Source organism: Urocitellus parryii, chromosome 4 (genome assembly GCF_045843805.1).
Source record: "Urocitellus parryii isolate mUroPar1 chromosome 4, mUroPar1.hap1, whole genome shotgun sequence".
NCBI classification, from domain to species: Eukaryota; Metazoa; Chordata; class Mammalia; order Rodentia; family Sciuridae; genus Urocitellus; species Urocitellus parryii.
The window spans coordinates 121,564,052-121,590,824 of record NC_135534.1 but is presented as its reverse complement, the minus strand read 5'-3'; the positions used below and the strand labels follow the sequence as shown (position 1 = coordinate 121,590,824).

The 26,773-nt window shown below is 42.3% G+C and overlaps 1 protein-coding gene across 1 annotated transcript; it reads right to left on the bottom strand.

The window, feature by feature from the left end:
- Window positions 1-332: 332 nt before the first annotated feature.
- LOC113187045 (beta-galactosidase-1-like protein 2) lies at window positions 333-26,773 on the bottom strand. Its single transcript, XM_026394680.2, has 20 exons — window positions 26,756-26,773; window positions 26,438-26,559; window positions 26,071-26,268; window positions 24,286-24,354; window positions 23,536-23,631; window positions 21,424-21,532; window positions 18,178-18,270; window positions 14,817-14,898; window positions 11,162-11,232; window positions 8,044-8,128; window positions 6,639-6,776; window positions 5,953-6,033; window positions 5,420-5,526; window positions 4,654-4,794; window positions 4,312-4,383; window positions 3,965-4,043; window positions 1,855-1,942; window positions 1,407-1,518; window positions 665-781; window positions 333-419 (listed from the first exon to the last, which is right to left on the bottom strand). The coding sequence occupies exons 1-20, from the start codon at window positions 26,771-26,773 to the stop codon at window positions 333-335; spliced, it is 1,965 nt and encodes a 654-aa protein (XP_026250465.2).

Here is a 26,773-nt window from a genome sequence, read left to right as displayed (position 1 = left end):
GCCCTCCTATCATCAGCACCTTTTCTGAGGGCTCAGGGTTTCATCACTTTGTGATCTAACTAAACATGCCTATCCCCTCAGAGACATCACTCTGGCCTCTTCCAGAAGAGCAGGGAAAGGCTCCATCCACGGAACCAGGCTGAAAAGCCATCCAGGTCTGAGGGCCCCAGGATCATTCCATCTTTCTTTTCAGAATTCCCAGGACTAGAGTTTCAGACTGAAGCACGGAATAAATTAGTTCTGGGCTCCCTGAGGTTGCTACTACCGAGACACTCCTGTAGGGGAGTGGAGGAGGCAGCAGCTCACCAGGCAGGAGGTGCCAGGGCTGCTGCTTAGTGAATGTACTGGTTTCTGCCCAGGTAAGGGGTGTCAGTAAACTGTATCACAGAGCCTGCCATCACCTCCTCAAAAATGATGATCTGTGGGGAAAAGAAGGGCTGAGTTATGAGGTCTGTCCTGGAGCCAGATAAGGAAGCCAGGAGGGATGGAAGGGATGGGTTTGGGAACCAGACTGGGAGGAACTGGAACAACAACTCTGGAAGGAATAGGCTAGCTGAAACTTCTGCCCTCTCCCAAAGGGCTCCCAGGGAGGCAATCTGATGCCAGGTGCAAGGATGGGAAGGAAGTTATGAGTAAAACAGGAGGAGGCTGGAAGTGTGCCCACCTGGTTGTTTCCTCTGAACAGCCAAGGACCTGGTAGGTAGAGGGTCTCCTGGGGTCCAATGTTCCAGTAACGTCCAAGGTTTTGGCCATTGACGAATATAACTCCCTTCTCCCAGCCCTTCAAACAGAGTAGAGAGTGTGTTAGTCTACTATGAGAGCCACTGATGACAAAGTCACACTAGAAGGCAGAGAAGACACATCAGATGTGTTCTTCACGCAGGGCACAGTGGTGCAGGCTTGTAATCCCAGTGGCTTGGGAGGCTAAGGCAGGAGGATCGCGAGTTCAAAGCCAGCCTCAGCAAAAGTGAGGTGCTAAGCAACTCTGTGATACCCTGTCTCTAAAAGAAAATACAAAAATAGGGCTAGGGTTGTGGCTCAGTGGTCGAGTGCCCCTGAGCTCAATCCCTGATACTCACCCACTGCCAAAAAAGATGTGTTCTTCACTCAGTTTCCAAAAGACCAAAGTAAGCCAATGTTCAACAGCCACGGAGACTAACAGGTGGCCTGTTCCACCTCATCTCCACTAGCTCTGAGCCTTCTAGGCAGAACACACAATCCCAGGCTGGATTAGGAAAATGGGCCCTGATAAGTGTCATCAGGTGGTTCTGCTTTGAGCTCCCTCTGCTGCCCTGGAAGGCAGGTGTTATATAGTACTCCATCAAGGCCAAGTGCAATGGTATTTGAATCAGCCCTCTGAGAAAACAGAAGAAAGAATCGCGGAAAGGTAAAGGGGGCTTACAAACCTCCAGTTTCAGAAATGTGTCAGAAGGGGAAGAGCCAATTACAAAGCCACAGAAGAAGAAAGCAGGGAATGTAGGTACATCAGGGATATGAGTCCATTTGTCAATGCTGAACCTAAGGATAGAACAGGGCAGGAAAGGGAGAAAGGGGACTTTCTTAGATCTGTTCAGTTCTGTACCTAATTCCTAAGACATGTCCCTTCTTTGTTTAAAGCTCCCAAGTTCCCTACTTCTTAACCAAAACACAAGGGCAGCAAGGTAGTATAATGAGCATTCTCCTAGTCTGCAAATGCAGGTTCTAATGGTGGTACTGTCCCTTAACTTGGACAAGCCACCTTGGCCTCTGAGTCTTAGAATCTGCAGGATCCTGGTGGGGTGAGGATAGGGCTGTGCTCGCTCTTGCTGCAAATTATTATGAGCTCACACAACTGGTGTGGGGCCAAGGACCTACCTCTGAAAGAAGCTCTTTTTCATGTCTAAGCTGTAGATTCTGAATTTTTTCAAGGGAGAATCATTCAGATAGAGATTTCCAATTATGCCTGTGGGAAGGAGGCAAAGAAACATGAGCAAGTCCAAAGGAAGAGGACCTAGCTATGACCAGGGCCATGCATGGAAAGTTTCTAGAAAGATTGTTCCAGGAAGATTTTTTTCCAGGAAGAGGGAGCTCAAAGCAAGGAAGATTTCTCCTGAAACATATACTACCTAAGGAGCTCAGCAATTGTAGTATAAGCCCCCCACCTCGCCCCCGCCAGAGATGCCAAGGGACATAATAATAAACAAGAATATTATATGCCAGGCCCTAGAATTTACCATGGAAGAATAATACATCTGATGATAGTGACAAAGCTGAGCTCTCACAGGGGTGAAAACAAACTCTGACCTCTCTCTGAGAGAAACTCTACATGAACAAGAGGTGCCAAAGGTTTGGGCCTAGCTTTAAGGTAGTGTCAAATAGGATCTCAGACTAACAAATCTAACAATTTAGTCAGAAATTTTCTACACAACCTTGAACTAAAGACAGGTTTTTCTTGAAATTGTGAGAAAATGGCAATATCATTTGGGTATCCAATACTGAAGAACTGTATACACCCAAATAGTTACGGATCAGCACCTTGGGGTTTGGGTCAGCTCTATAGATTGTGCAGCAGCCCCCAAGGACTCTGGATAGTGGAGCTGCTGAGCTGCTAGGCTAGGAATTTTGAGAATCTGGAAAAGGTAAATAGGCTTCACAGGGACTGCAGATACTCTTAAATGGCCCACAAAGGGGGGGGGGGGAGAGAGAGAGAGAGAGAGAGAGAGAGAGAGAGAGAGAGAGAGAGAGAGAGAGAGAGAGAGAGAGAGAGAGAGACCGCCCACACATTTCTAGAGTGGAAGTCTGTGACTTATAAATATTGTATATGGTCCAGAGGCTAGAACTCCACAATGAGGGTCAGGACACACTTGATGAGCGTCTTGGAGAAGCAAAGACTGGCAACAAGGGTCAGAGTGGAAGGTCCTTCCAACCCCTAGGAGAACAAAGGAAGTACCATGTGCCCAGAGATGAAATGCCAGAAAAGGCACCGAGAGGAATGTTGGGGAACTATTTCAGGAAAAGGAAGGCAAAGTGGGCCTGGATAGTGCTAGAACCTATTCTGAGGCCCTTCCAGAGGAGAAGCCCCAATGTCTCATCACATTATATCCTTGGCAGGCTACCAGAAGGCTCTCTGCTGAAAATCTGACCAAGGGAGAGATGTGCAAATTTCCTCCACTACAAATACAAACGGTTGTGACAGAATTGGAAGGTCATCAGTCCTCCTCAACACAGCAGGATTTATTTCATCTGAGTTCTTTTCTTTTTTCTATAACTTACTTCAAACACCAACATTTAGACAGACAGATAAAAGAAAGAAAGATCTAAATTAAGGCATAAAAGATTAGAAGGCCAGAAAAAGAGAGTGAATTGGTGGGATATTCCTGGAAGAGCATGTGGACAAAAGGCATTTGGTTTATTCTATATCCTGCTTCCTCCTCCTCACCACTGAAAAATGATTTATGGATTTCCCTGAAATGGATGAAGAAAAGAATTTCAGTGTGGAGACCTAAGAAGGCACTGGTGCTATAACCTCCTTTGGATTTCTAGAAATCTCTTTCCTTGATCCTTACCCACTACCCAAAAAAGCAGACTTCAGCCCAGAGAGGGACTAAGGTTAGCTCACTGTTCATGGGGTTTCCTCATGAGCACACAGAAAATACAAGCATGGGGTGTTATAGGGGAAAAGGTCAGCTAGGCTTTTCTGACCCACTTGCCTTGTCTCACATATAGGTCAACTCAGCTTCCACCTCCTGCAGTGTGCCTTCATGATCCACTTCCCTCCAGTGGGCTTCCAAGACCCATTTCCCTGTACTGTGCCTCCCTGGCCCACTTCCTTACAATGTGCCTCCCTGGCTCACCTCCCTGCAGTGTGCCTCCATGGCCCATCTCCCTGTGATGGACCTCTATGGCCTGTTGATGTGCTACATGGAAAGGGGGAAACCCTGTCTGAGAAGCAGTGGCACCTCTTCTCACTTGTGCTAGGACCTACCTTTGCGCTGATCATCAATATTATTCCCGTAGTTGACTCGCCCACGATTCTCCACCAAGATCCTCAGAAAGGTGTAACCCTGCCAGGAACATAGTGGCTGATGATCGCCTGATACCCAACTATGAGGTCACTGCTGCACCTGGGAGTTGGTTTGTGGACCCCAGTTCTTCCCTATGCTCTGAGGATGGGAGTAAGAGCCCCGCTGGTAAGAAAGCATGCTCGTTCCTCTCCATCCACAGCTTGTGGTTAGGAGGCTCCTGTCTTCCAGGCCTTCCTCTTTGACTCCCACCAAACTTCCTTGGAAGCAGCTGGGGCTAGCCATCACCCTGCTCCCTAGGATAACAAACCTGAATCAAGGGGATAACAATCTTCGTTGTTTTATAGTCCATGAATCCTATGGATACTGTGTCCAAAAATACCTGCCAAAGAGAAGATGGAAAGCATCCATGGTCAACAGGATGGAGGATGAAACAAATAGGTTATACCATGTGTGTGCATGCTTAGGAGGAGGCTTAGCCAGGCATGGAGGAAGAAATGTACACGGTCACAGCTGGAAAGTGTCACCGAGATGACAGGGATGGGCAACTTTACATACTGGCAATAGTTGATTCTGAGGGCAGAGAGAATAAGATGTATAATACAGAGGCTGGTCACTAAAAGGTCCAGGAATCAAGAAGAGATGCTCCTACCTGTCCCCGATCACGTACAACACCACTAAGGGTGCCAGATGAGGTGATGATGGTCTCATACAGAATGTACCCAAAGGCCTGTCCATTCCCATCATTTACTGGCAGGTTCTCCATGTTGATGGGCTTTTCAGACTTGATTGGCTGCAATAGAAGATAGCAGAAAAGCATAGGGGCCAGGCTTGCTGCCTTGCCCTGAACCACTGGCACATGAAGTAGCAAACAGGTCTGGCCTGGAAGGGAGCACACTGGAGGAGAAGCTGTAAGAGGAGCTCTAACCTCCTTTTACTATTATGACTTACTGCATTAAACCTATGGCTCTCCAGAGTTATAGGGATGAGAAAACAAGGAAAGGGGAATGCCATGAGAGAAGAAAGCCTTGCAATCTAGTAGATATCTAACTCCTTAAGACACTGTCATTTTTGCATTACAACATCCCTTAGTGAGCTGCAGGAGGTGCCCCCTCTTCACAGAGGAGGATTCAGTGCATTCCTCTGCCTCTTCCCCCGCTTCTGCCCCTAGAGAAATATAGCTCTAGCTCCAAGCTGGAGGAAGACTCCCATTGTTTTCGATTTCTCTTGTTCCTTCCCACTGCACACTCTAGCACCAGTTTGTTTTCTTCACTCAGTTCTTAAGTTGGAAAGGAGATCTCTAAGCCTTCTAGAATTGGCCTTGCTCTTCCCAGCACCTCCCAATCCATTTGGAGAGTTTCTGGGCCCTGCTTACCCTCCCAATGACTGTCCTTGCTTCCCTGGCCCACAGTACTCACCTCCCCTATGAAACTGAGGACATCCCACAGTGATAGGTAGACAACCGGTATCAATGGCTCATAGGTCATCTTGGGAAGAGGTTTAGGAGGGGGAGGTAGAGGGGCATCTACAACAGACAGACAACACAGACATCCCTAAAGGACCCAAATGTCACTGCATCCAACAATCTTTTATCCATGTGTTTCATATGCTCCTTTATCCTGGTACCAGTAGTAACAACAGACTAATTTCAGCATATGCTTAGATGGTTCTAGGAGACAATGCCTAGGGGAAGTGTGGGGCTTTCTCACGTCTTCCATAGGAGATAAGGAGTCTTAATGCCTCTATAATAGAAAGGTGAAACTGGCAAGATGCACACTATATGAAAACAGCCTCTCAAATCCTCCTTGTCTAGAATGTTCCTGCATACAGGTCAACTAGGATTGAGATGAGATTATGAGAAGGTAACTCTTTAAAGGGCTGAGAAAAAGAGCAATTTGCCAAGTGGGAGCTTCATTCCTCTTCTTGCTGGTATTAAACTGCTAGCTGGTACCTGAGAAGGAGCCGAAAAATTCTCGAAGCTTTGAATATTTGGCTGTATAATCTCCAGCTTCTGTCAGCACAGCATCATAGTCTGAAAGATATCCATGAACTGGTCATAGTCATTCCTATCCCTGGAATAATAAACACAGCAGCAAAGAAGAGAGAAGCTGGGGTAGGGTAGTAGGCTTCTTGGCCCAGCCATTTTGAAGGTAAATCACCAATAGTATGAACCACTCAGTCAAAATACTATAAATTCTAGACCCTATAAAATAATACAAAAGTTACCCATAATCACAACATGAACCTAAATTTCTAATTGCAGGTAGATAAAATGAGGCATCTTTCCTACCCTTTGGGGACTCTCAATCTGAAGGGGGGGGATACTTCAGCCACACATTCTCAAAAGCCTGAGCAGTGAGGAGAAGCTGCCCATCACCACAGACCCTTCCCTTCCCTTTCTCTAGTACACTTCCTCCAAAGAGCTGTCTCACAGAGTAACTGGCTCACAAGCACCAAGCATCTTGAGTCTAGTGCTGCTCTGGAACTTTAAAAGTGACAATTCGAACTATGCCTCTACCTTCCCCAAGCACTTTATAATCAAAATCATTAAAGGTGCCAGATATTGTCCCTAAAGGACTCTCTAAAAAGCCCCAGCCCTGAAGATACTGGGAAGAACCAGTATTAGAGAATACTTGCCATAGCTAGTGACATCAGACTTATATTCATGAAAATGCATGGCTCCATTTATAAAGCCAAAATTGGTGCCTCCATGGAACATGTAGAGGTTGACGGATGAGCCAGCATCCACGATGGAGGTCACTGTTTCCAGAACTTCTACAAAAGGAGGGAGAAGGAGGGATGTGTGAGAGTCTAAGACAAGTCCTAACTACTCCCTTTGATACTCTTATTCCTAAGCCTCCTCAAGGTCCACTTCATCTCTCTGCCCTTCAGTTTTAATGCTCCAACTACAGAAGATTAGGAAACAAGGAAGAGAAGTGGGCCTGAATTCATGGTCTGGAGCTTGGGCCTCTAGTTGCATTTAAATTCTAGTTGAGTCTATTAACCACCATAAGAACAACCTACAACACAGGCCTGCATCCCCTGCCAGCCAGTGTGAGTCCCAGAAGTTATTCTTTTGGTAAAAATGCAAAAAGATAGTGCTTATTATCAGAGATACCATTCTGACTGCCTCCCACAGTCCTACCTTAATTAAGAAATGAACCAGTGACATACAGAGATAATATTGAAGAAAAAAATAAATGGTTAGTATGTATTTTATTAATATAAATCAAAGAAATGCAAACTAAACAATAACCTGTCAGACTGGTAAATATTAAAAATTATTTTAATACTGGATGTTGATGAATCTGTAGGATATAAGTACTATCAATTAATAATGGTGAGTAAAAACTGCTACTATCTTTCTGGAGGTCATTTTGACAAATACACATTAAAATTGCATTAATATAATAATTCTATTGATTATCCATAAAAAAAATAATATACCAAGTATACAAAACTGAACGTTCAAGGATGATCAGTGATATGGTGTTCAATTAACCAAAGCCACTGAAAACAACCTAAGCATGTATCAATAAGAGACTAAGTCAATAAATGGTTGTACAGTTATTAATCCAAAGAGGTTCTTTTCATTCTTTAAGCTGGTGATATAAATCTATGTACAATATTATAGAAAGCTGTCAATTTGTGTCATTAACTGGCATAAGTAGGTGACAGGGTCATCAGGATCTGACTACACTGTCTAAACGCTAATCAACTAAAAAACAACTGCAATGTTTTCTCTGGGCTCTGAGATTTTTACTTCTTTATACTTTTCTATAGTTTCTGTGTTTGAAATAGGTATGCATTATTTTTCTAATTACAAAAACATAAAACATACAAAAGCAATGTGGAAAGTCCTACTGTTTATTTCAAATGTCAAACAAATGACTCTGAAATACCAATAGCTGACTATTAACACAAATGATCCTAGAAGTCTTGCACACTACAGCTCCATATATCAACTAGCAGATTATTTAAAACTCATTCTTCCTTCTTAGGTTAACAAACATGCTGGACATAGCCAATGCCAAGTACTCACCAGAGGAATCCAGGATATTGTGTGGGCCTCCCCATGAGTCAAACCACCCTGTCCAGTACTCCATCACCATCTTAGGCTGAATCCCCTGGGTACCACAAAATGAGAGTTAGACAGGCAAGCTGGCCAAAGGGAAAAGAGAAACATCATTCCTGGAGGGGAGCCCAGGACCTCTCTTCTCCCACCTCTTCCCTGGCTTTACACCCCTTGCCTGAGATGCCAGTGGGAGCAGAGCACAGACGAGGATGGTTCACCCACCATGTTTGGCCTCCACACCTCGAGGTGTAGAGTGGAATAGACAACCAAAGTTGACATAGTACATTCTGATGCTTAATATGCTTTTAATAATGCTTACAGTGGATGCTAATGTATTAAAATTAGGACTCACTAGCATTCAGCATCTGTTTTGAAAGACTTTTCCTAGCTTCGGTTGCTTTCTGGATCATGCCAACCTTTGCCTTATCCCCTTCCAGGAAAGGAGAATGTTGTATCCATTATGACTTCATACCTGAGAGGTACCATAGATCCAGACCCCTCTGAGTTGCTGCTTCTTTTTAGCCAGGAGATTCAGGCAGCTGCAGTGTGGGCATTTTTTTAAGGCTTAGCTTAGTTTAAACAGTAGCTGGCAAAACTAGATCAGAAAAACAGAGCCTTACAGCATAGCTAGTCATAGTTCAAGTCACGGAGTATATTCATACTTTGGGTGGGACATTCAGCAAGTCTTAAATATTATTTTAGAATACTGATTTGGATGCATGACTGCTTCAAGCATGCAGAGATCATTTGCAGGACCAGGGGAAATATAAGGACTGATTTGCAAGAATTTCAGGCTCTGTACTAAGGAGTCCTCATTACTCCTTCAGTGACAATTGATCAAATATCCCCTCTGTCAGTTAGAGCAATGAAATCTGATGCAGAGTGATAAAGCAAACTTATAATCCACTGTATATAGCATAACAGCCATTCCCAGATAAAAGCCAAAGTAGTAACAATATTTATTTATTCATTTTTAAAAGCAAGATTGGTGACTTGGCATGGATGGCACAAGTCATCTACCTCCCCAAAAAAGAACATATACTGGGGGCTGGAGTTGTGGCTCAGTGGTGGAGCGTTTGCCTGGCATGTGTGAGGCTCTAGGTTCAATCCTAAGCATCGTATATAAATAAATAAAGATCCATTGACAACTAAACATATTTTGAGAAAGAGAGAGAGAGAGAGAGAGAGAGAGAGAGAGAGAGAGAGAGAACATATACTGTACTATATTTAAGTCACCCAAAAGGAATAAGCAGATACTAAGTCCCACATCTCAGGATTCTCCAATGCCAAGTGTAGACTCCTTGATTCACAAGTGCCAGGAGCAAGGAAGGAGGGTTCCATCATGACCCAGGTCACTGCACTGTAAACATGAAGACCTGGAGATCTTCATCAGACCTATAACTCCTAACCCATCACTTAATGGGTATTTTATCCATTCCAGGTCTATCTCTTAACCGTGAAACAGTAATAACAGTAACTAGTGCCTATGACTAGTGGGAGAGCTGAAAGAGACAGCACACATAAATCCCTTAGTACATAGTGCCTGGCATACAGGAAGTGCTAAATAAACATTTCAAATACCTTCATCATTGGGCATGAACATAAGGATGAGTGAAGTGCTACTGTATGCCCCAGTTAGCCAGAGCTGGGGCTTATAGTGTTCATTCAAGTGAGCCCTTGACTTAAACAAGAAAATACCCAAGGCTACTTCCTTAAGGAAAGCAAACATTCTTTAACTGTACAGAAGAAAGTCCATTAGCAGTGCCATTCTGTTGACAGGGCAACTTGGCATGGATGGCACAGGCATGGCTACCTTTCCAGGATGACCAGCAGAAGGTGCATACTTCTATCAGCTGCCATGAGGTACTTAAAAAAAAAATCTCACTGAATCCACAAACAATTCTATGAGTTGAGACTCTCATTAACCCTACTTAACCAAAGAAGAAAGAGAAACATAGAAGTTAAGTGACTTGCCCATGGTCACATATTAGAGCGGCCAAATGGATGTGGGGGTAGTTCACAGTATAATGCACTCAAGAACACTTCTATTTAGTCATCATGAGATTGCATATTCCATATGTCTCTCTCCTCCCAAGTACAAACTCCATGAGAACAGACCCTGTTGTCTGTCATAGAATGTAATAGATTCTAACAACATTCCAAGCACAGAGCTGGCACTCAGGAAATACTAGAGGAGAAAGGAATTCAACCTCAATCCATCTGTATCCATTATCTCTTCCAACAGAACTCCACCTTGGGTTAGGCCCTATCTATCTCCTCCAAGGAACCTTTCCACCCAATCTGGCTATTATTTATGCTCCAGGAGTAGCCGTACCACACACACATACATATGGCCCTCATCCTACAGGGCCTCATTCTGCCAGCACCATGCTTGAATAGCTGGAACTGAAAAAACTTTGCATCTCCCCAGTGTTGATACAGACATTCTAATAGCTCCACTATTATCTGGGGATCAATGTGAATATGCAACAGATGGGGGTATTCACAACTTCTAATAAGTCAGAGTGAAAGAAGCAGCTTCTCAATTCTGGGGACAGGCCACAGTTTGGACCAGATCACATCAATCTCCTTAGGGGAGATACAAACCCAAGAGATCAATTGTAGCAAATTGAGTTGTACATGACCATCAATCTGACGATGCTCGGATACAGATAGGAACTCTTCTCTCTCCTCCTTACCTGGAATGGATCAGGCTTCTTGCCTTGCAAATGATAATAATCTTTCTAGGTTAAGGTCAGATACCTCATATGGTACAGCACAGGGAAGAGTTTTCTTCCCCCTTAATTTGGAGCAGTCTGGGGCTCGCAGAGTCCACAAATTCAAGGACTACACAAAGGTCCCTTTCTCAAAAGGTAGCAGATCTCACTCATGCTTTATCCACCTGCACAGCAATCCTTTGGAGTAGTTTATGAGCTGCTTCCCTTGAGGTGTGCAGCAACAGAACCAGGAGCTGAAAGACTGAGAAAGCCCAGATCCTTCTCCCCCACTGGGAGAGCAAAGTGGCAGGCATAGAATCTCTGAACTTGCTGAACAATCTATACAGCTCTCCCTGTGCCAGCCTTACCTGGACACTCACGAGAAAAGTGTTCATTAACTGCAGCTCCTCTCGTGTCTGTAAGTTGATGGTGGCCAGTACTATGAAGACAAAAGATGAGAGAGAAAACATTCTTAAAGTCAGGAAGACTTTCTGAAGTACCTCAGACCCTTCTTCATCTACCAGCACAATAAATTAACTAGTCTTGACATTGTTTCCCACCTCTGATGGCAGGAGACCTAGCTCTTTTATCTTGAAAGTTCCTCCACTCAGCACAAGCTGGCAAAGTTAAGTTGCCAAGGCTGGCCTCAAACTAGTGATCCTCCTGCCTCAGCCTATGGAGTCACTGGAATTATATACAGATGTGCACCACTGTGCCTCGAAACAATAAAAATGTAAAAAGGACTTGGAGGTATAGCTTGGTGTTAGAGAACCCCTAGTTCAATCCCCATCAATCCCCAGGACTTAAAAAAAAATGCAGAAATATTAGTAGATAAAAAGTGCCAAGAAAATCTTGGAAAACTGAAAAAGGACAGAGGAATAGTAAATGGCCCAAGAGAGTGAAAGGAGTTTCCACCACCTCCTCAGGCCTCACCCCACTGAGCCCCAAGCTTTGTGCTCCATGCAGGGGGAGAATACCCGTCTGCAACATTGCAACATCATGTCCAGGTCCTTGAGTTTCTTCAGCACCCATGCCCATTGGCTCAGTGGGGTTCGTGTACTCTTAGAAAATTGTTCTCAAGGAGTGTGGAGTGAGAGGTGGGAGAGAAGACCAAATACTGCTCTGTAGAAATACCAAGGGTACAAAAGAAGGGCCATAAACAGGCCATTTTGACCAGACCACTATAGCCCCATAATGGACTACAGGGAAGGATGCCTTTCTGTAGTCTTACCCCACCCTCTGAGCTCCAAAAGGCTGTTTAGTACCCTTTTTTTTTTTTCTTTTTTACTGCTTTGTAAGAGCCAGACAATTGAGAATATCCCCTCACCTGGAAGACTGGGCAGAGCAGAAAAAAAGAAAAACCAGGTAAGCAGAACCAATGAAAGGAACAAATAAAATGTTAAAAATAAAAAAGATGAAAATATTCTCAGAAAGAGTTAAGAAAGACAGTACACATTTTTAAAGTATGCTAAGAGAAAAGAAACTTATTTAAGAAAAATATGATCTAGGAAGTAATAGAAGGATTAGAAAAAAAAAGTTGAGGAAATACCTATAAGCAGAAAGAAGTAGAACTAAATAAAGAGACGAGAAATGGAAAAACCAAAGACAGAGAGAATCAAAATGAGAGTTCATATACAAATAACAGGAATGAACAAAAGATCAGGAAAAAAGATGATAAAGCATTATGAAAGAAACCCAAGGCCCAAATGAATGTCCCATCCTCAATGGACATAACTATGCTAATTCAAATACATCTCCAAAATGCCACAAAAATAAGAAGTATCATAACAAAGCGCATCATTATGAAAAAAACAGAATATCAAGAATAAAAAGAAAATTCTAAAATGTCTTACAAATGAGGGTGAGAGAGAAAATAGGATATACTAAAAGATTATTAGCCAGAATGTCTCTGGGCTTCAATGCAGCAGTGGTTGCTAGAAAATGATAGAACAATGTCCAGAATTCCAGTAAGCGGGATCCAATACAAGAGAAACACACAAGTCAGTCTCAGGATGAAAACTGTATGGTAGGTCACCAGCAGATCAGAAACCAGACCTCCAGATAGCCAGATAGGACCTGATGTGGGATCTGATATGCACAGGCATTTGAAAAATACCAATGATGGGTGTCTAGAAGATTTTAGAAAAGACTGTGTTAAAAAAAATAAAAAGGGTGCAAAGGTTGGGAATGGCAGAAGGAATAAAAGAGAAAAATTGAAATGAAAAGACAAATAAATAAGAAACTACTACCTTGCAAGTGAAAACTAAGCACATTGAAAAGCCAGTTGAAGTAAGAGAATCTTAAATCAATTAATGTAGAGTTCTATATACACGTTATTTAGATACAGTAAGAAAAGTACAGGAAGAAAAAACTTAAGAATTTAAAATGGTCATTCTGGGGAACAGGATGGAAAGGCAGGCAATGCTGTATTTTTAGATAAATATTTTCTATTGTTTTTACTTTTAGCCTGTGTGAATGAATTGCTTTAATTCATTTTGTAAACTAAAAAGCATCTTTCCCAGTAGCAGGAGTCACTAGGGGATTGACGGGTGGAGCCTACAGAGGAGGGGAGGAAATGGAAAGATCAGTGACTCCCTATCTTCTTCCCAAGGCCTTTAATTAGTAGACTAACCAGCACTAAAAATGTACGCTAGCATCAGAGGAACCAGAGCTCCTCTCAAGGATGGTGATTGGGTCACAAAAAGCTCTGGACATCCTTGTAGCAGCCATGAGGAGACAGCATCACCTCGTGGAAACAATGGGAATCGCTACTGGCCCTGGTCACACCCCCAAGGCTCAGGATCCTGTTCACTCACTATCCTCTCCATGCACCCAAGCAGTAATTCCCTGAGCTCACGACCTTCCTGGTTCTGTTGGGTGATATTAAAGATAAAATTCCCTACCTACAGATCAGCCCTATGGAAGGAAATGCAAAAGAAACAAAGTGGAGTACAAGTATAATAGCAAAGGCAAGCACAGTTGTAGGAGCCTAGAAAAAGAGTCCCACTACATCTGAAAGGAGAGATACACCATATCTGGACAGGAAAGCACAGCTGGAATAAGACACAAAAAACCCAACCTCTACAGAGCTTAGTGCTGTGGTGAAACAGAGATTTCCCCTAATGTTAGAAGACAAAATAGAGCAAGGGAGAGGAATGGGTGATCCTTGGGAGGAGGTGCAATTTCCACCAGGTACTAAGGTACTTGCTGCAAAGGTGACCCTGGAGAATAGCCATACAGGTCTCTGAAAGATATATGAAGTCTTTGAGATTGGCATGTCCGGTGTGTTTGAGGAAGAGCAATAAGGCCAAAGTGGGTGAGGGGAGCTCAGCAGAGGATAAGGTCAGCCAGTCCTGCAGGCTGTGTTGGAAAGTCCTACAAGGTCAGTCTCAAAACTTGGGCTTTCCTCTGGGGCACCTAGAGCATAAGCAGAACAGTAAGGTAACCTGGGTTATATTTATAAGGCACACTACTATGTTGAGGAAATGTTGAAAATGTTGGCTGCTACGTTGAGAAAATGTTGCTGGAGAAGTCAGGCGGGGAAAAAGGGAGGTCAGTCAAAATGCTATTGCAGTAATGCACATAAGAAATGATGGTGACAGCTGAGAGAGTAAAACATGTTTGGATTCTTTAGGTATTTTGAAGATAAAGCTAAAAATAAAAAGAATGTGCCCATGGCTTGTGTATCAGGCATACAGGAGAGAAGCTAAGAATGAGGACAAGGTTTGGGGCATGTGCAATAGAGGGAAAATGGAGCTGCAATTTTCTAATTAAAGGAAGCCTTCATGTGGGGAAGCATCTACCAAAAGCTTTTACTGACCAGAGAGTACAGCAGGAACAGTAGACCAGACATAGAGCTGGTCATGGTATATCTATCTCTGACATGGGCCTGCCACCTACTGCAGCTCAGAACTCCCAGGCTGGTGCCATGCGGAACAAATGAGAAAGACTCCTGCTTCTGCCTCAGTCCTGCCTGGACGAATATGAATCGTAGGGCCCCTCACACAGGCTCCTTGCAAGTACCTCCATGGACCATTCCCTTCTTTAGGCCATCCTTGTTGTCTGAAGTCAAGAGCAGTTCTATGATACCACGGTCCTCTAAGGCCTGTTGGGAATAAAGGAAAAAATCAAAGTCTATCCCCATTCTCCAAAGCTTCTGCAGTGTAATACTGCTGAGAATGAGGTAGCCTGAAGAGCAAGAGGAAAAAAATAAAAGGAAGCATATATCTACAGAAAACAGAGGAAAGCCCATTTTGTCTGCACCTGTCAGATTCAGCAAACTCCAATAAACTTGATTTCTAGTTGTAGCAGAGGACAGGGCTGTTGATCTTTGGCAGCCCATGGATGTTTCTGAAGGTCTGGTCAATTTGTTGTTCTCAGATGGACCTCTCAGTGGCCAGCTATGGCTCAGGAGTCTGCTGGGCTCCAGCAAGTAGATCAGACCTCCAGGACAGCACCACATCTTTCACTTCACCCACACTATGAACAAGATCACTGTCTTTTCCCCACATTGAGCCAGTGTGAGTGTGATCAAAAGCAAGAGCATGATGCCCAGCAGTGCCTCAGTGATGTGACTATGGTGCACTACCCAGACTGAGCAGAGCAGAAAGCACTCCTGGAGTTTGTAAACCAGAGAATGAATAAGTAAAAGGAAGAAGCTATAGTTGAGGGGCAATAAGGATTGTTACTACCAGATAATAGCTAACATTTATACAGTATTTACTATCACACCAGGCCTTCTGATAAGCACTTTGTAGACTGTCCCATTGCATCTTCAGAATTAATATCTTAACAGTAGAGACCAAGAGCTTCAGTAAGGCTGAATAAAGTATGATGAGAGAGTATGTGCTAAACCCAGAATCTGCCCACTTTCAAAGGTTCTCTTCTAGGACTCTGGGTTCACTGGGAACAGAAACCACTGCAAAGGTGATCTTCCTATCATTTTCACTGCAGATATTATGAAAATAAGACTGCATATTTCAACTGAATTTTTTTGGAAATAGGGGAGGCAGAGAGATTATCTAGTCAGTGAATAAAGTGGATCTGACCTCCAAGAACAAATCCCATAGGTTGATAAGAAAAGAGCAGAATGGGGTTATAGTTCCCAGGGATGACAGATGCTGAAGAGTTCAATCCATGAAGCCAGATAAGATCTTTATCAGCAACCCTGGATCAACCCCCTTGAACTATCCACCCAGTCATTCACTATATATAACAAACATTTACTTAAAGTCCTACAATATGCACATGCTTAAATTTTCATGGTCATTAATTCATTGACTCTACCCGGTAAAAGATGATTATCAATTTCCTGACACCAGTCACAGGCCATGCACAGTTAAGTGCTTTGTGTCTTATCTCATATTCTTAGAGAAATGACTCAGCCTTAGAAAAAGCCAGGCCCCAAAATGGCTATAGTTAAACTCCCTCACCGAGACTTCTGGCGGGCTATGTTATGTTTTTAGTATGTAGCCAGGGCTGGCACCTGGCTACATTATGATTAGTCAAGGCCAGAAACACTGTGATTCAGCATATAGATTCAAGGTCATAAATATTAAGTATGAGCATATGCCCTCCCTTTATATATAATTTGTTGGCATTGTGCCTTCTTTGTTTGGCCTGCATATCAAAAGATCCTTCAGAATTAATATCTTAACATATATTAATTAATATCTTAACTATATATAAGTATATATAACTTAACTATATATGACTAAGAAGGAAGGAGCTAAAATGGAACTGGCTGGGGGCTGAAGCTGAGGCTGGGGGCTGGCTAATGGCTGTGGCCACCACTGAATAAAGCATGTCTACTATCCTAACTATGTCTTGGATCTTCCACCTGCCGAAGCCCAAGTCTGTTTCCTGGGTCAGAGGCCCCACACAACAGCCATTCATGTCTCCATTTTGCACATGATGAAACTAAGACTCAGAAAGGAGAAAGGGGTCTTGCCCACCGTCAAGCGATGCTGGCAATGTCCACAACTCAGCTACTGCCTCCCACACTGCCCCCCCAGGGAAAGTTGCATGGCAGTTCATAAGGGGATTTTCCTAAGAGCTTTAGGATGACAAGAGGCTGGGTGCCATGCACCAGTAAAGCATGAATGAACAGGAGAGGTTTCTGAGAAAGCTATATTCTCATCTCTTGCAGCTCATGAAACATTCCTTCTCTGCAGCTGAATCAAGTAAAAAATTACTGGAGAAGCCACAGGTTATAAGAGATAGTCTGAGGGAATAAGGTATAGAAGACGAAGCTCTCAAGTCCTGTGTTTGCAGTAGGATTATTCTAGGTAATTCAAAGGTGAAAAGGAAGCTAGATGTGACTCTATTTCAGGCTGTGGTTGGCCTTGACTATCAGGTCTGAACTTGCCCCTTTCCAGCTTAAGGAATGTCACCATTCCTGAACACAGGCTTAGACTCTACTAAGACAGCTTTCTGCACACAAGAAGTGAAAGTCTGTAAGAATCTACAAGCTGAAGTGCTTGAGCCTTGGTCCCCACTCTACAGAGGACCCAGATAAAAAAATGAATCTGTGTGTGACAGCAGAAGAGATACTGCACAGGCCATCAAAATCCAAAGCCATCCAGCTTCCAATTAGATGCATTCACAGAGGCCATTTATCATTTCAAGTCACACCACGGCTGACCCTTCAAAGTACTCTGAAACAAATGCCAAAGATTCCATCAAAGTCTTATTTACTGAAAAATTTACTATTTGTCTAGAATAGCGTTGATCTGTATGATCTCACATAATACAGTTAAGAGGCAGAGACTCTTTGTAATCCTATTGTATAGAAGAAAAATAAGAGGTTTAGAAAAATGAAGGCATTTGTTCAAGGTCTCAGCTACAATTTGACAGAAACCAGATTTTAATATTAGCCTATTCTTTTATATGTTACCTTAGTCCTTTCCCTCCATGATTTGCTGTATATTAAATCAGTAGTTCTCAACCTCCCCCATACAATGGGATTGGACGTCTGAGAACCACCCCAGAGATTCTTATATATATGACTGGGGCATTCAAATTTTTAAAAACTCTCAAGGGAAAGCCAACCTGTAGCTAAAGATCGGAGCCATGGCTTTAGGCACTGGAATGAAGGCAGACTCTTGAGGAAACCTTCCCTAATCACTGCCACACAATTAAATCAATTCCATATTCTTAGCTCCTGCAACACACATATGTACTGCAATCCCCAAATTAATCCCACTCAATAAAGGGAAAATAAGTGAAAACCCTGTTAAAATAAAATTTGGAGACAAATTCATTAATTGATAAATGAAGTTGGGAGACATGGTATTAATATGAGGAAAATATTAGATCCATACATCACAACTTTTAAGACATTCTGGAGGAAGGAATATGAAGAATGAACCAAGCTGACTCTTACCTTCCTGATGTAAGGCATGTAAGCAGGATCTCTGTCATAGGAACCATATTCATTCTCTACTTGCACAGCAATGATGGGTCCTCCATGCTTATACTGGGGAAAAGAGATAAATAATCCGAAGCTGAGTTTGTAGTAAGAGCCATATTATCTAAATTCATCATACTTATCTCTAATTACTATCAATGTATCCAAAAACAAGTCTCAAAGGTTTGGAATGTAATTGAGAAAACTATAATCAAGATGGTGGAATAGGAAGCATCAGGCCTTTGTTCTCCATGGAAACACCAAATAACTACAAACTGACTAAATAAGCTTATAGGGGCTCTGGAAACCAGTCAAATATCAAAGCAAGAAAATGACTACACAATCAAGATAATCACATGCAAGAGGATAGGAAATTTCTTTATGTTTTTACTAAAATCTTGCTACACATCCCTACCCCTCCCATCTCTCCTCAGTGTAACATGGTGTGGTTGGGATAAAGTGTCCCAAATTTCCAGTTCCCTCCACCAGGATGGAAGGGGCAGAAGGGCACTTGTTTGCAATTCTCTAGTTTGACTGTGAGCTGCCCAGAGAACTTGTTTCTGTCTCATCTGACTTGAAACATCAACAGGAAACATCAAGTTTGGAAGCTTCAGAATTCAGTTAGAGATATTATAGCATGTGAAACTACAGAAGACTACAGACTTGTGGATGGCTGTGGGCAAGAAATTATGAGCAGCAGAATATGACAGAACACCCAAGAAACTCTGATGAGACTCTTTGTGAAATGAATATATGTAAAAGCAAACAGGATGTGAAAAAAGTGTATAGACAGGTGCAAACAGAAGATATTCTCAGAAAATATCTGTAATCTTGTGTCTTTACTCTGGCCTGATCTCTAGGTTCAGAAGCCCATTAATTGAGAAAGATCTTCCTAAGTGGTCTGCATAAAAGACAGGGTGAGATAAGTTTTTTCCCCCCAAATGCCCAAAGATTCACAAAAAAAAAACCCACAAGGCTTATAAAAAGAATAATAGAGAAACATAGTTTGTTCAAAAGAACAAAATAAATCCAGAATAGTTTCTAAAAACATACACACATACACATAACCAGACATATTAGACAAAAATGTTATAACTGTCAAAAATACATTTAAAGAGCAAAAGAAAAAATAAGACAAAAATTAAAGGAAATCAACAAAATGACATACAAACAAATAAGAATATAAATGAAGACATGGAAATTTTAAAAAAGAAACAAAACAGAAATTCTGGTGCTGAAAGAATTCAGTATATAAACAAAAAAAAATCCACTAGAGAAGTTCAACAGCAGATTCACACAGGAAATAGAAATAATAAGTGAGCTTGAAAACAGATCATTTGGAAGAAATAATGGCTGAAAACTTCTCAAATCTGGGAAGAGACATGAATATGTACATTCAGGAAGCCAAAAAATTCCAAACAGGATAACCCAGAAACCTACACAGAGACACTTTATATAACAAACAAAATTGTTGAAATATAAAGACAAAGATTCTTGAAATGCAGAAAGAGAAAAGTGACTTGTCACATAGAAGGGATCCTCAGTAATACTATCAGGTATATCTCAGCAGAAATCTTGAAGGCCAGAAAGTATCTGGAATGACATATTCAACATTGTAAGGAAAAAATGTCTCAACTAAAAATTTTGTATTTGAGGTAACTTTTTCAAAAATGAGAGAGAAATTAAGACATTTCCAGACAAAGAAAAGTTGAGGGAGATCATTACCCCTGAACTTTCTCTGTGATAAATGCAACAAATTGAAATAAAAGAATACTAGACTGTAACTTGAAGTTGTATAAAAATATAATGTTCTCCAGTAAAACTAAAAATGTGAAAAAAATGTAAAGCAATATTATTGTAATTTTAATGTACAATGACACTTTATTTTCTACAAGATTTAAAACATAAAAACCAGAATAAAGATTATTGAGTACAACATATAAAAAGATATAATTTGCTATATCAATTAAGTAGGGAAATAGAAATATAAAGAAGTAGTTTTTTATGTAATCAAAGTTAAGTTGTTATCATTTTAAGATCAGATATCATAAATTTAGGATATTATATATAATCCTTAAGAAATGAATAAAATAATTATAACCAGGAAAAAAAACCCTCGGTTATGCCACTTCCATGACCAAGAATGCCTCTGAACTATGTTCCCATAATGGCCTTGATAGTGCTCCCACCTCTCTTCCACCACCCAACCTATCAGCACCACCTGCTGAATCTCCTCAGTAACTCCATCTTCCGTACAAAGATCTAGGCTAATAACTTCCAAGCTTCTTGCTTCTTTCATGATTAGGTCTGCCAAATTTAGTAAATAAAAATATAAGATGCCCAGTTACATTTGCATTTCATAATGAAGACATTTTTATATTAACAATGAATAAGTTTTCTAAATGTAAAAACTTACATGCTATTTGGGCAATATTTCACTAAGAAAAAATTCCTTGCTTACCTGAAATTCATATTTAATTGACATCTGTTCTTTAGCTGGCTGTTCTCTTTGATTTATGTATGCTATGAACATTCCAAAGAATTAACTCAAGAGCAATTTTTTATTGATACATTAATTTTGATGTACTAATTCCTTAATGCCATTCTTCATGGTTTTCTTAAGCAACTTTAATTATTCCCATTCTCCTTTTTTATTGCTTCTAATTATTACATAAAATATTACATAAAATATTAAATACTCCCTCCAAGACTCATTTTAACATATTTGTTTAAATAGTAAATGCATACCAAACAGTACCTTTTTGGTTAGCAGAGGGAAGTACCTTGAAAAGTCCTTAAAATTTAATTTTAAAAAAATCATCTGTTTAGTACACAAGGCCTAACCATGTCCACTCTGCAGAACTGAGCCACAGTGCTATTGGGACATTGACACATGGTGTTTTCAGTTATTAAGACATCCTACTTACCCATCATGAGTCATGAATCTGGAACTATACAGAGAAATGTGAGTCCTGACACCTGTCTGTCCATTTAACTTTGGCTGATACCACACTGAAATACACAGCTCTTTGAAAAGATAACTATCACCACAGCTCTTTGAAAAGATAACTATCATGAGTCCCTCTGATTCTAAAACTCAGGCAGTCAGGAAGAGTGTGTTCCTGTGTTGAAAAGGACTGTGGACCCCTTGGTCTGAGAACTTATTTGGATTACCTACTACCTAGAAGAAAGATAAGTAAAATATCAAAGAGTCCGTTTTACCTGGAGGGGCACCACCCTGGACATTAGGTGATCAAAGTAAAGGTCCACTGCCTCAGTGAAGCCCTTGTAAGTTGTTCTCAGTTTCATGCCAGAGTCCTGGAGTAGCCAGCTTAGAAAGAAAAGGGAGAGGACAGGATCATTAGAATCAGGATCTGTGGGTTTTCCTGGGGCAGGCTCACGGTGCCGAGAAGGTAGTAGCTCCAGAGAACTCAGGGATGACTCTGGAGACCAGCATGAGCTAAGAGTCATTCCTATCTCACTACCTCCACTCAACCAGGATGTTAGGTGAAGTACAGACAGATTCAAGGGCAAGCAACAGAGTCAGCCTGCACTCTCCACTGCTTCCCTAGCCACTAGCACAACTCTGGAGGTCATTTCCAGCTTTCCAGCTATAGACCTCTACCTATCACTGCCACACAGTAAGAAAAGCTTTTCATGGGACCCAAGACCAAGGTTGCAAGCATTTCCATCACTATTCCCCAACAAAATGGTGAAGCCAAAGGGTTAGGAATCATCACTGGGGCTGGAGAAGGACACAGTAACAATCTTCCAGGGTCACCCAGAAAAATGAGCCAGCATAGCCCGTGAAAGGTGACTACAGTCTAGCTGTGTCCCTGCTGACCACAGACTTCTTTGCATGAGCCACATCAGCCCTGCAGAGCTTGGCCAGTGGCAGCAGCAGTAGATTCAATTTCTTTCTCTACCCTGACTGCTGTGATGACAATTTCCCCCAAAGAAACACAGCACTATGGCTTGGTTCTAGTACTTCCTTCCCACTTGAAATTCTAAAAAAAAAAAAAAAAACCATATTTTCTAACAAAAGGCTCTGGGGCATCCCTTGTCCTGATTCCAAAGCCCTGAACAAGGTCAGAGAAGACATGAATGGTATGACTCTGCTTTGTATACAACCAGAGATATGAAAAATTGTACTCTATATGTGTAATATGAACTGTAATGCATTCTGCTGTGATATATAACAAAGTAGAATAATTTTTTTTTTTTTAATGGAGGAGACCTGGGCCTCTTAGTGCTTAACCTCCACATTCCCCATCACATCAAAGGTATAGTTTATCACTTGCACTGTGGCTTCACCCTCCCCTGCTGTGCCTCAAGGGACACCCTAGTAAATGCAAAGGTGCCACATAGAGCCTGGCAGAAGGTCTGAGGTCCAGAGCTTCTTGCTGCTTCTAAGATTATTAAATCCTATCTTCCTCTAGCTGAGTTCCAGGAAATCACTGACCCTGTAATCCATAGGGACTTGGGACTCCACTCTGGCTGTGTTCACAGCCTTGTTCCAAACACAATGCCAACTCAGAGAGAGGCTGAGCCCCTAAGGGAAGGGCTGATGGAGCTGGAAACTTAAGAGAGAAAACAAAGTAGGGCCTTGGAGCTTGTGCTGTGGGAAGAAAGTTCCCCGGGAGACTCTGGGAAAATGAGATCAGTCTTTTCTCTTGGGGCAGCATAGGGTGGGGAGCCTGGGTCTAACCATCTGGTACAGTATGAGGCTAGGAAAGATTATACCTATTATAACAAAGAAAATCTTTTTTTTTTTTTTTTACTGGAAAATAATGGTAGTAATGACTAGGATAAGGAAATGAATGGGATCCCACCTGATCCTTGCCCAGATTTGTAGTTCAACAAATTACATTTTGAAAGATCAGACATTAGAAAAATTGAAGACAAAACAGAAACAAAAGCTTCTCTTATACTTTACCAAAATACTGAACTTTAAAAAAAAATGATTGGTAATATCCTTAAAAAATAGGGCAGGTTTGATTTTTCCATTTGTAGTGAGGGAAAGTTAAGCCAAGGGCAGACAAATGATCTGAGTTTCAACTTCACAGTTGGGCCCAGAAGAATAAAAAGCTACAGAATGTCCAATCCTCTTGTTGCTGTTTGCCACTTAACACAGTATCCAATGGAATTTTACAAGGCCAATAACTGCAACATCATTCAAAATTACCCCTTTTGGATGCTACTTATTCTGAAAAGGAAATTTAGCACAGAATAGAAACTATACCTTGAAAACCAAACTAAATCAATATTCTTTGAATATTTTGTATTAGCACAGAGATCCCTTAAGCCACACTGGCCTCTCTCAGCCAGGCTTACCTGGGTAAGCCTCCAAGGTCAATCTCACTGCAGATGTAAGGGCCTGGACGCAGAATCACCCACAGCCCAATTTCTGCAGCCATCAGGACAAAGGCCCTGGGGAGATAAACAAAGTCAGGCCCTCTCATGAGAGTCCACAGGGAGGTGGCATGAAGAGGGGCCTCACACCTGACAGTGTGTCAGAGTTACGTAGCTTCTCATTCCCTTTCTTCTCTTAACCAGGAAGACTGGGGGCGGGGGAGGGGGGGGAGAGGGTCAGCCCAGCCTACCAGAAAAGGGAATCCTTCTGGTCAGAGGCCAGTGGCCCTGGGAGCTGCATTTGTACTGGCTCCCAGAATCAGGATCAGCTCAGCCCTACTGGCAGCATAAGGAATAAAGGCATCAGGGTGCAGAGCCTCTTACCCAGCAATACCCCTGAGAGCTCACAGAGTATCTCTGACCCCAGCCAGGTGGCTGGATCCCACTTAGAGTCAGGTAGCACCAAGGATCTTGGCCCCTCTAGGCTGCAATAGAGAGGCTGGGTCAAAGGCTGCAACCCAGCACCCCTGGGTAACACATCATTGCTGGAGAACAACTGAGTTCTGGGTACAGAGCCACTCAGAGCATCCTCAGAACAAGGCTCCAGATCTTGGTTCCTGTCTGGTTCTCAAACCACAGCCCAGATACCACTAGGGTTCTTAGTCTAAACTAAGCGGCCATGTGTCTGTCACCCACTCTGGGCCTGGTCACAGAAGCAGCAGTACCACATACTCTAAGTCCAGATTCCCAGAGAAGTTGAATTTGCCTCTTTCTGGCTCATGGAGGTTCCATGGGACATAGCTGTAATAGAAAATACAATTATAGGCAAGACTTTGTCAATTATTCCACTTCACCTCCTAGATTACCTTTCTTGTCCCTAAAAGAAGATATATTTCTTTTATGATGGCTGAAGATATGCTTCTTAATGGGTTCAGGACCAGAACCAAGAACTAACTGAACAGATCTGGGACAGAAGAGAATGCAAGGCAACCCCCAGGGGACTAACATTGCATCTCCTTAGGAAAAGAAGAAGCTCAACAACATTTAGGTAAAGCATGAGACACGCAGAGTAAAAAGTCAGGCTCAATGAGCACAGGTCAGCTTGCCATCCCTACCCCTTGTCAGTGAGAAAGAAGTAAGTATGTTGGAAAAAGAGATAAAAGTAGGGCAGAAAGAAACTTCAGTTATTAATCCTATTTTACTAAAGCATCCATATTTCCAAAACTTGCAATAGAATGGGGCTTCTAATGGGAAGATAATGGCACTCAGTAAGCTGTTAAAGGAGGCCAACTCAAGAGATGGGAGATAACACTCATGCACTATAATAGTTAAGAAAGTTGCTCTCCTCCCTGACCACCACATCATGGGCATCATGGGCCTAACAGAACCTTCTCCAACTGCAAAGAATATTCACAGGTGAAGGGAGGCTTTATGGCTTCCAATTCATTCTCAAGAGTTTCATGTTTCAGCAAATGTAGATTGTATCCTGCAGTATTCCCATAATCTTCAGGAGTTCTGAGATGCTATCCACATTTCTTTCAAAATGCAGTCACATCTCAGAACACTCCTATAACTCCTCAAAGCCAGTTCATAAACCAGCAAAGAAAATCCATCTTTTTGATTTATAATAATGTATTTTTTCTCAAAAATGGAACAATCCAGCCTGATAACCCACTTTATTTTATAGACATACATCCAAGTATCTGTTGGAAATTGGGGGGAAAAAATCCATGAAAAGATCAATATTATTCACAAATGAATCTATTTTAAAAATGATTTGCACATTCAACATCGTATTGCATACCCATCATGTGCCAAAATCACACTAGGTACTGAAATGGTAACCACAGCAATCAGGATCATGACAAAAAAGGAATGTGGAACATTGCTTCTCAGATTGTTCCCTGAAGAAGACTCTGTTCATTTGCTGTACAAACTGAGGTTGGGCAGGTTGCTTGTTAAAAATTTATTTATTGGGTCATTATAAGAAGAGGAAGAGATACCCAGAACATGGATCCAGAGAGGAAAGGACATGCAAGGACATAGGAAGAGGATAGCTCTCTATAAGCCAAGCAGAAGGCCACAGGATAGGCCAAACATGTTCACAACTTGATCTTGGACTTCTAGCATCCAAAATTGTGATAAAACAAAATTCAGTTGTTCAACTGTCCCCTCTCCCTGCCCCACCCCCACCAGCTGCCCCACAACATACATAAGAAAAAAAAAAAAACGAAAAAAAGAAAAACCCTCCTACATGTACACTTACCTACCTTTCTCACTCTATTCTTTTGTTCAACATTGTTACCTGGTCATTCTAGACTCTATAGTCATTTCACAACTTTTTGTGCTTATTAATAGGGAGTTCTGTAGAGATTAGGAAGAAGGGAGACTCTTACCCCATAGACCTAAGCAGAAAGCTTAGGCTGGATCCTCCTCTTATATTTTTCCTCCTGCAGACACCAGGAACCCCTATTTGGTAACCAGGTTTGGTGGCAGGGGAGGGGGCACAGCACTCACGTGGTGAGGGTATTCAAGCCACAGGCTCTCATCTTGAGCAATCGATCCCTCCAGTATTCCCGAGGCACACGGAAATAGTGTATGGAGCCCCCAAAGATCCAGAAGATGGAATCCTCTAGCATAAAGTGTTGGCCTTTCGTGTGCAACCCTAACTGCCGATGTCGGAGCCATGCAGGGATCAGAGTACTCCACTCCAACCTGGAAAGAGAAAATGCCCTGATGGAGCCTTGGAGCTCACTGGCAGCAGCGAGCAGGGCAGCAGAGAGGCAACTGGCTCCCTTGCCTTCTTCACAGGCCCTCAGCATCTCTGAAAAGGGTCTGCTCCCAGGCAGTCAGGCCCAGCTCCCACCCTCCAACTTGGTCAAACCTTGGAAGGTATCTTTCTTCAGCAACACTCACAGGGCTGGGCCCCACTGCAGGAGGAGAGCAAGGTGACGCTGCAGTCAGGAACAAGACAAACACAATGTTCAACATGAAGATGTGTATGTGCTAGAAGGAGAGAGGATGAAGCAGGGTCATGCTACATGGGAAGGGGCTGCTCTCTAGCATTAGGGTCTGGAGAGCAGCTATAGCTCACAGGCTCCTAATATGGCCAGGTGTTCTAGGCCACCTGACTAAACATTAAAGCAGCAGCTACTAGGAATAGTACTTCTGAGCCTTCTCACCTGACTTGAGTTACAGATACCTGGAAAGAGGCATCCAT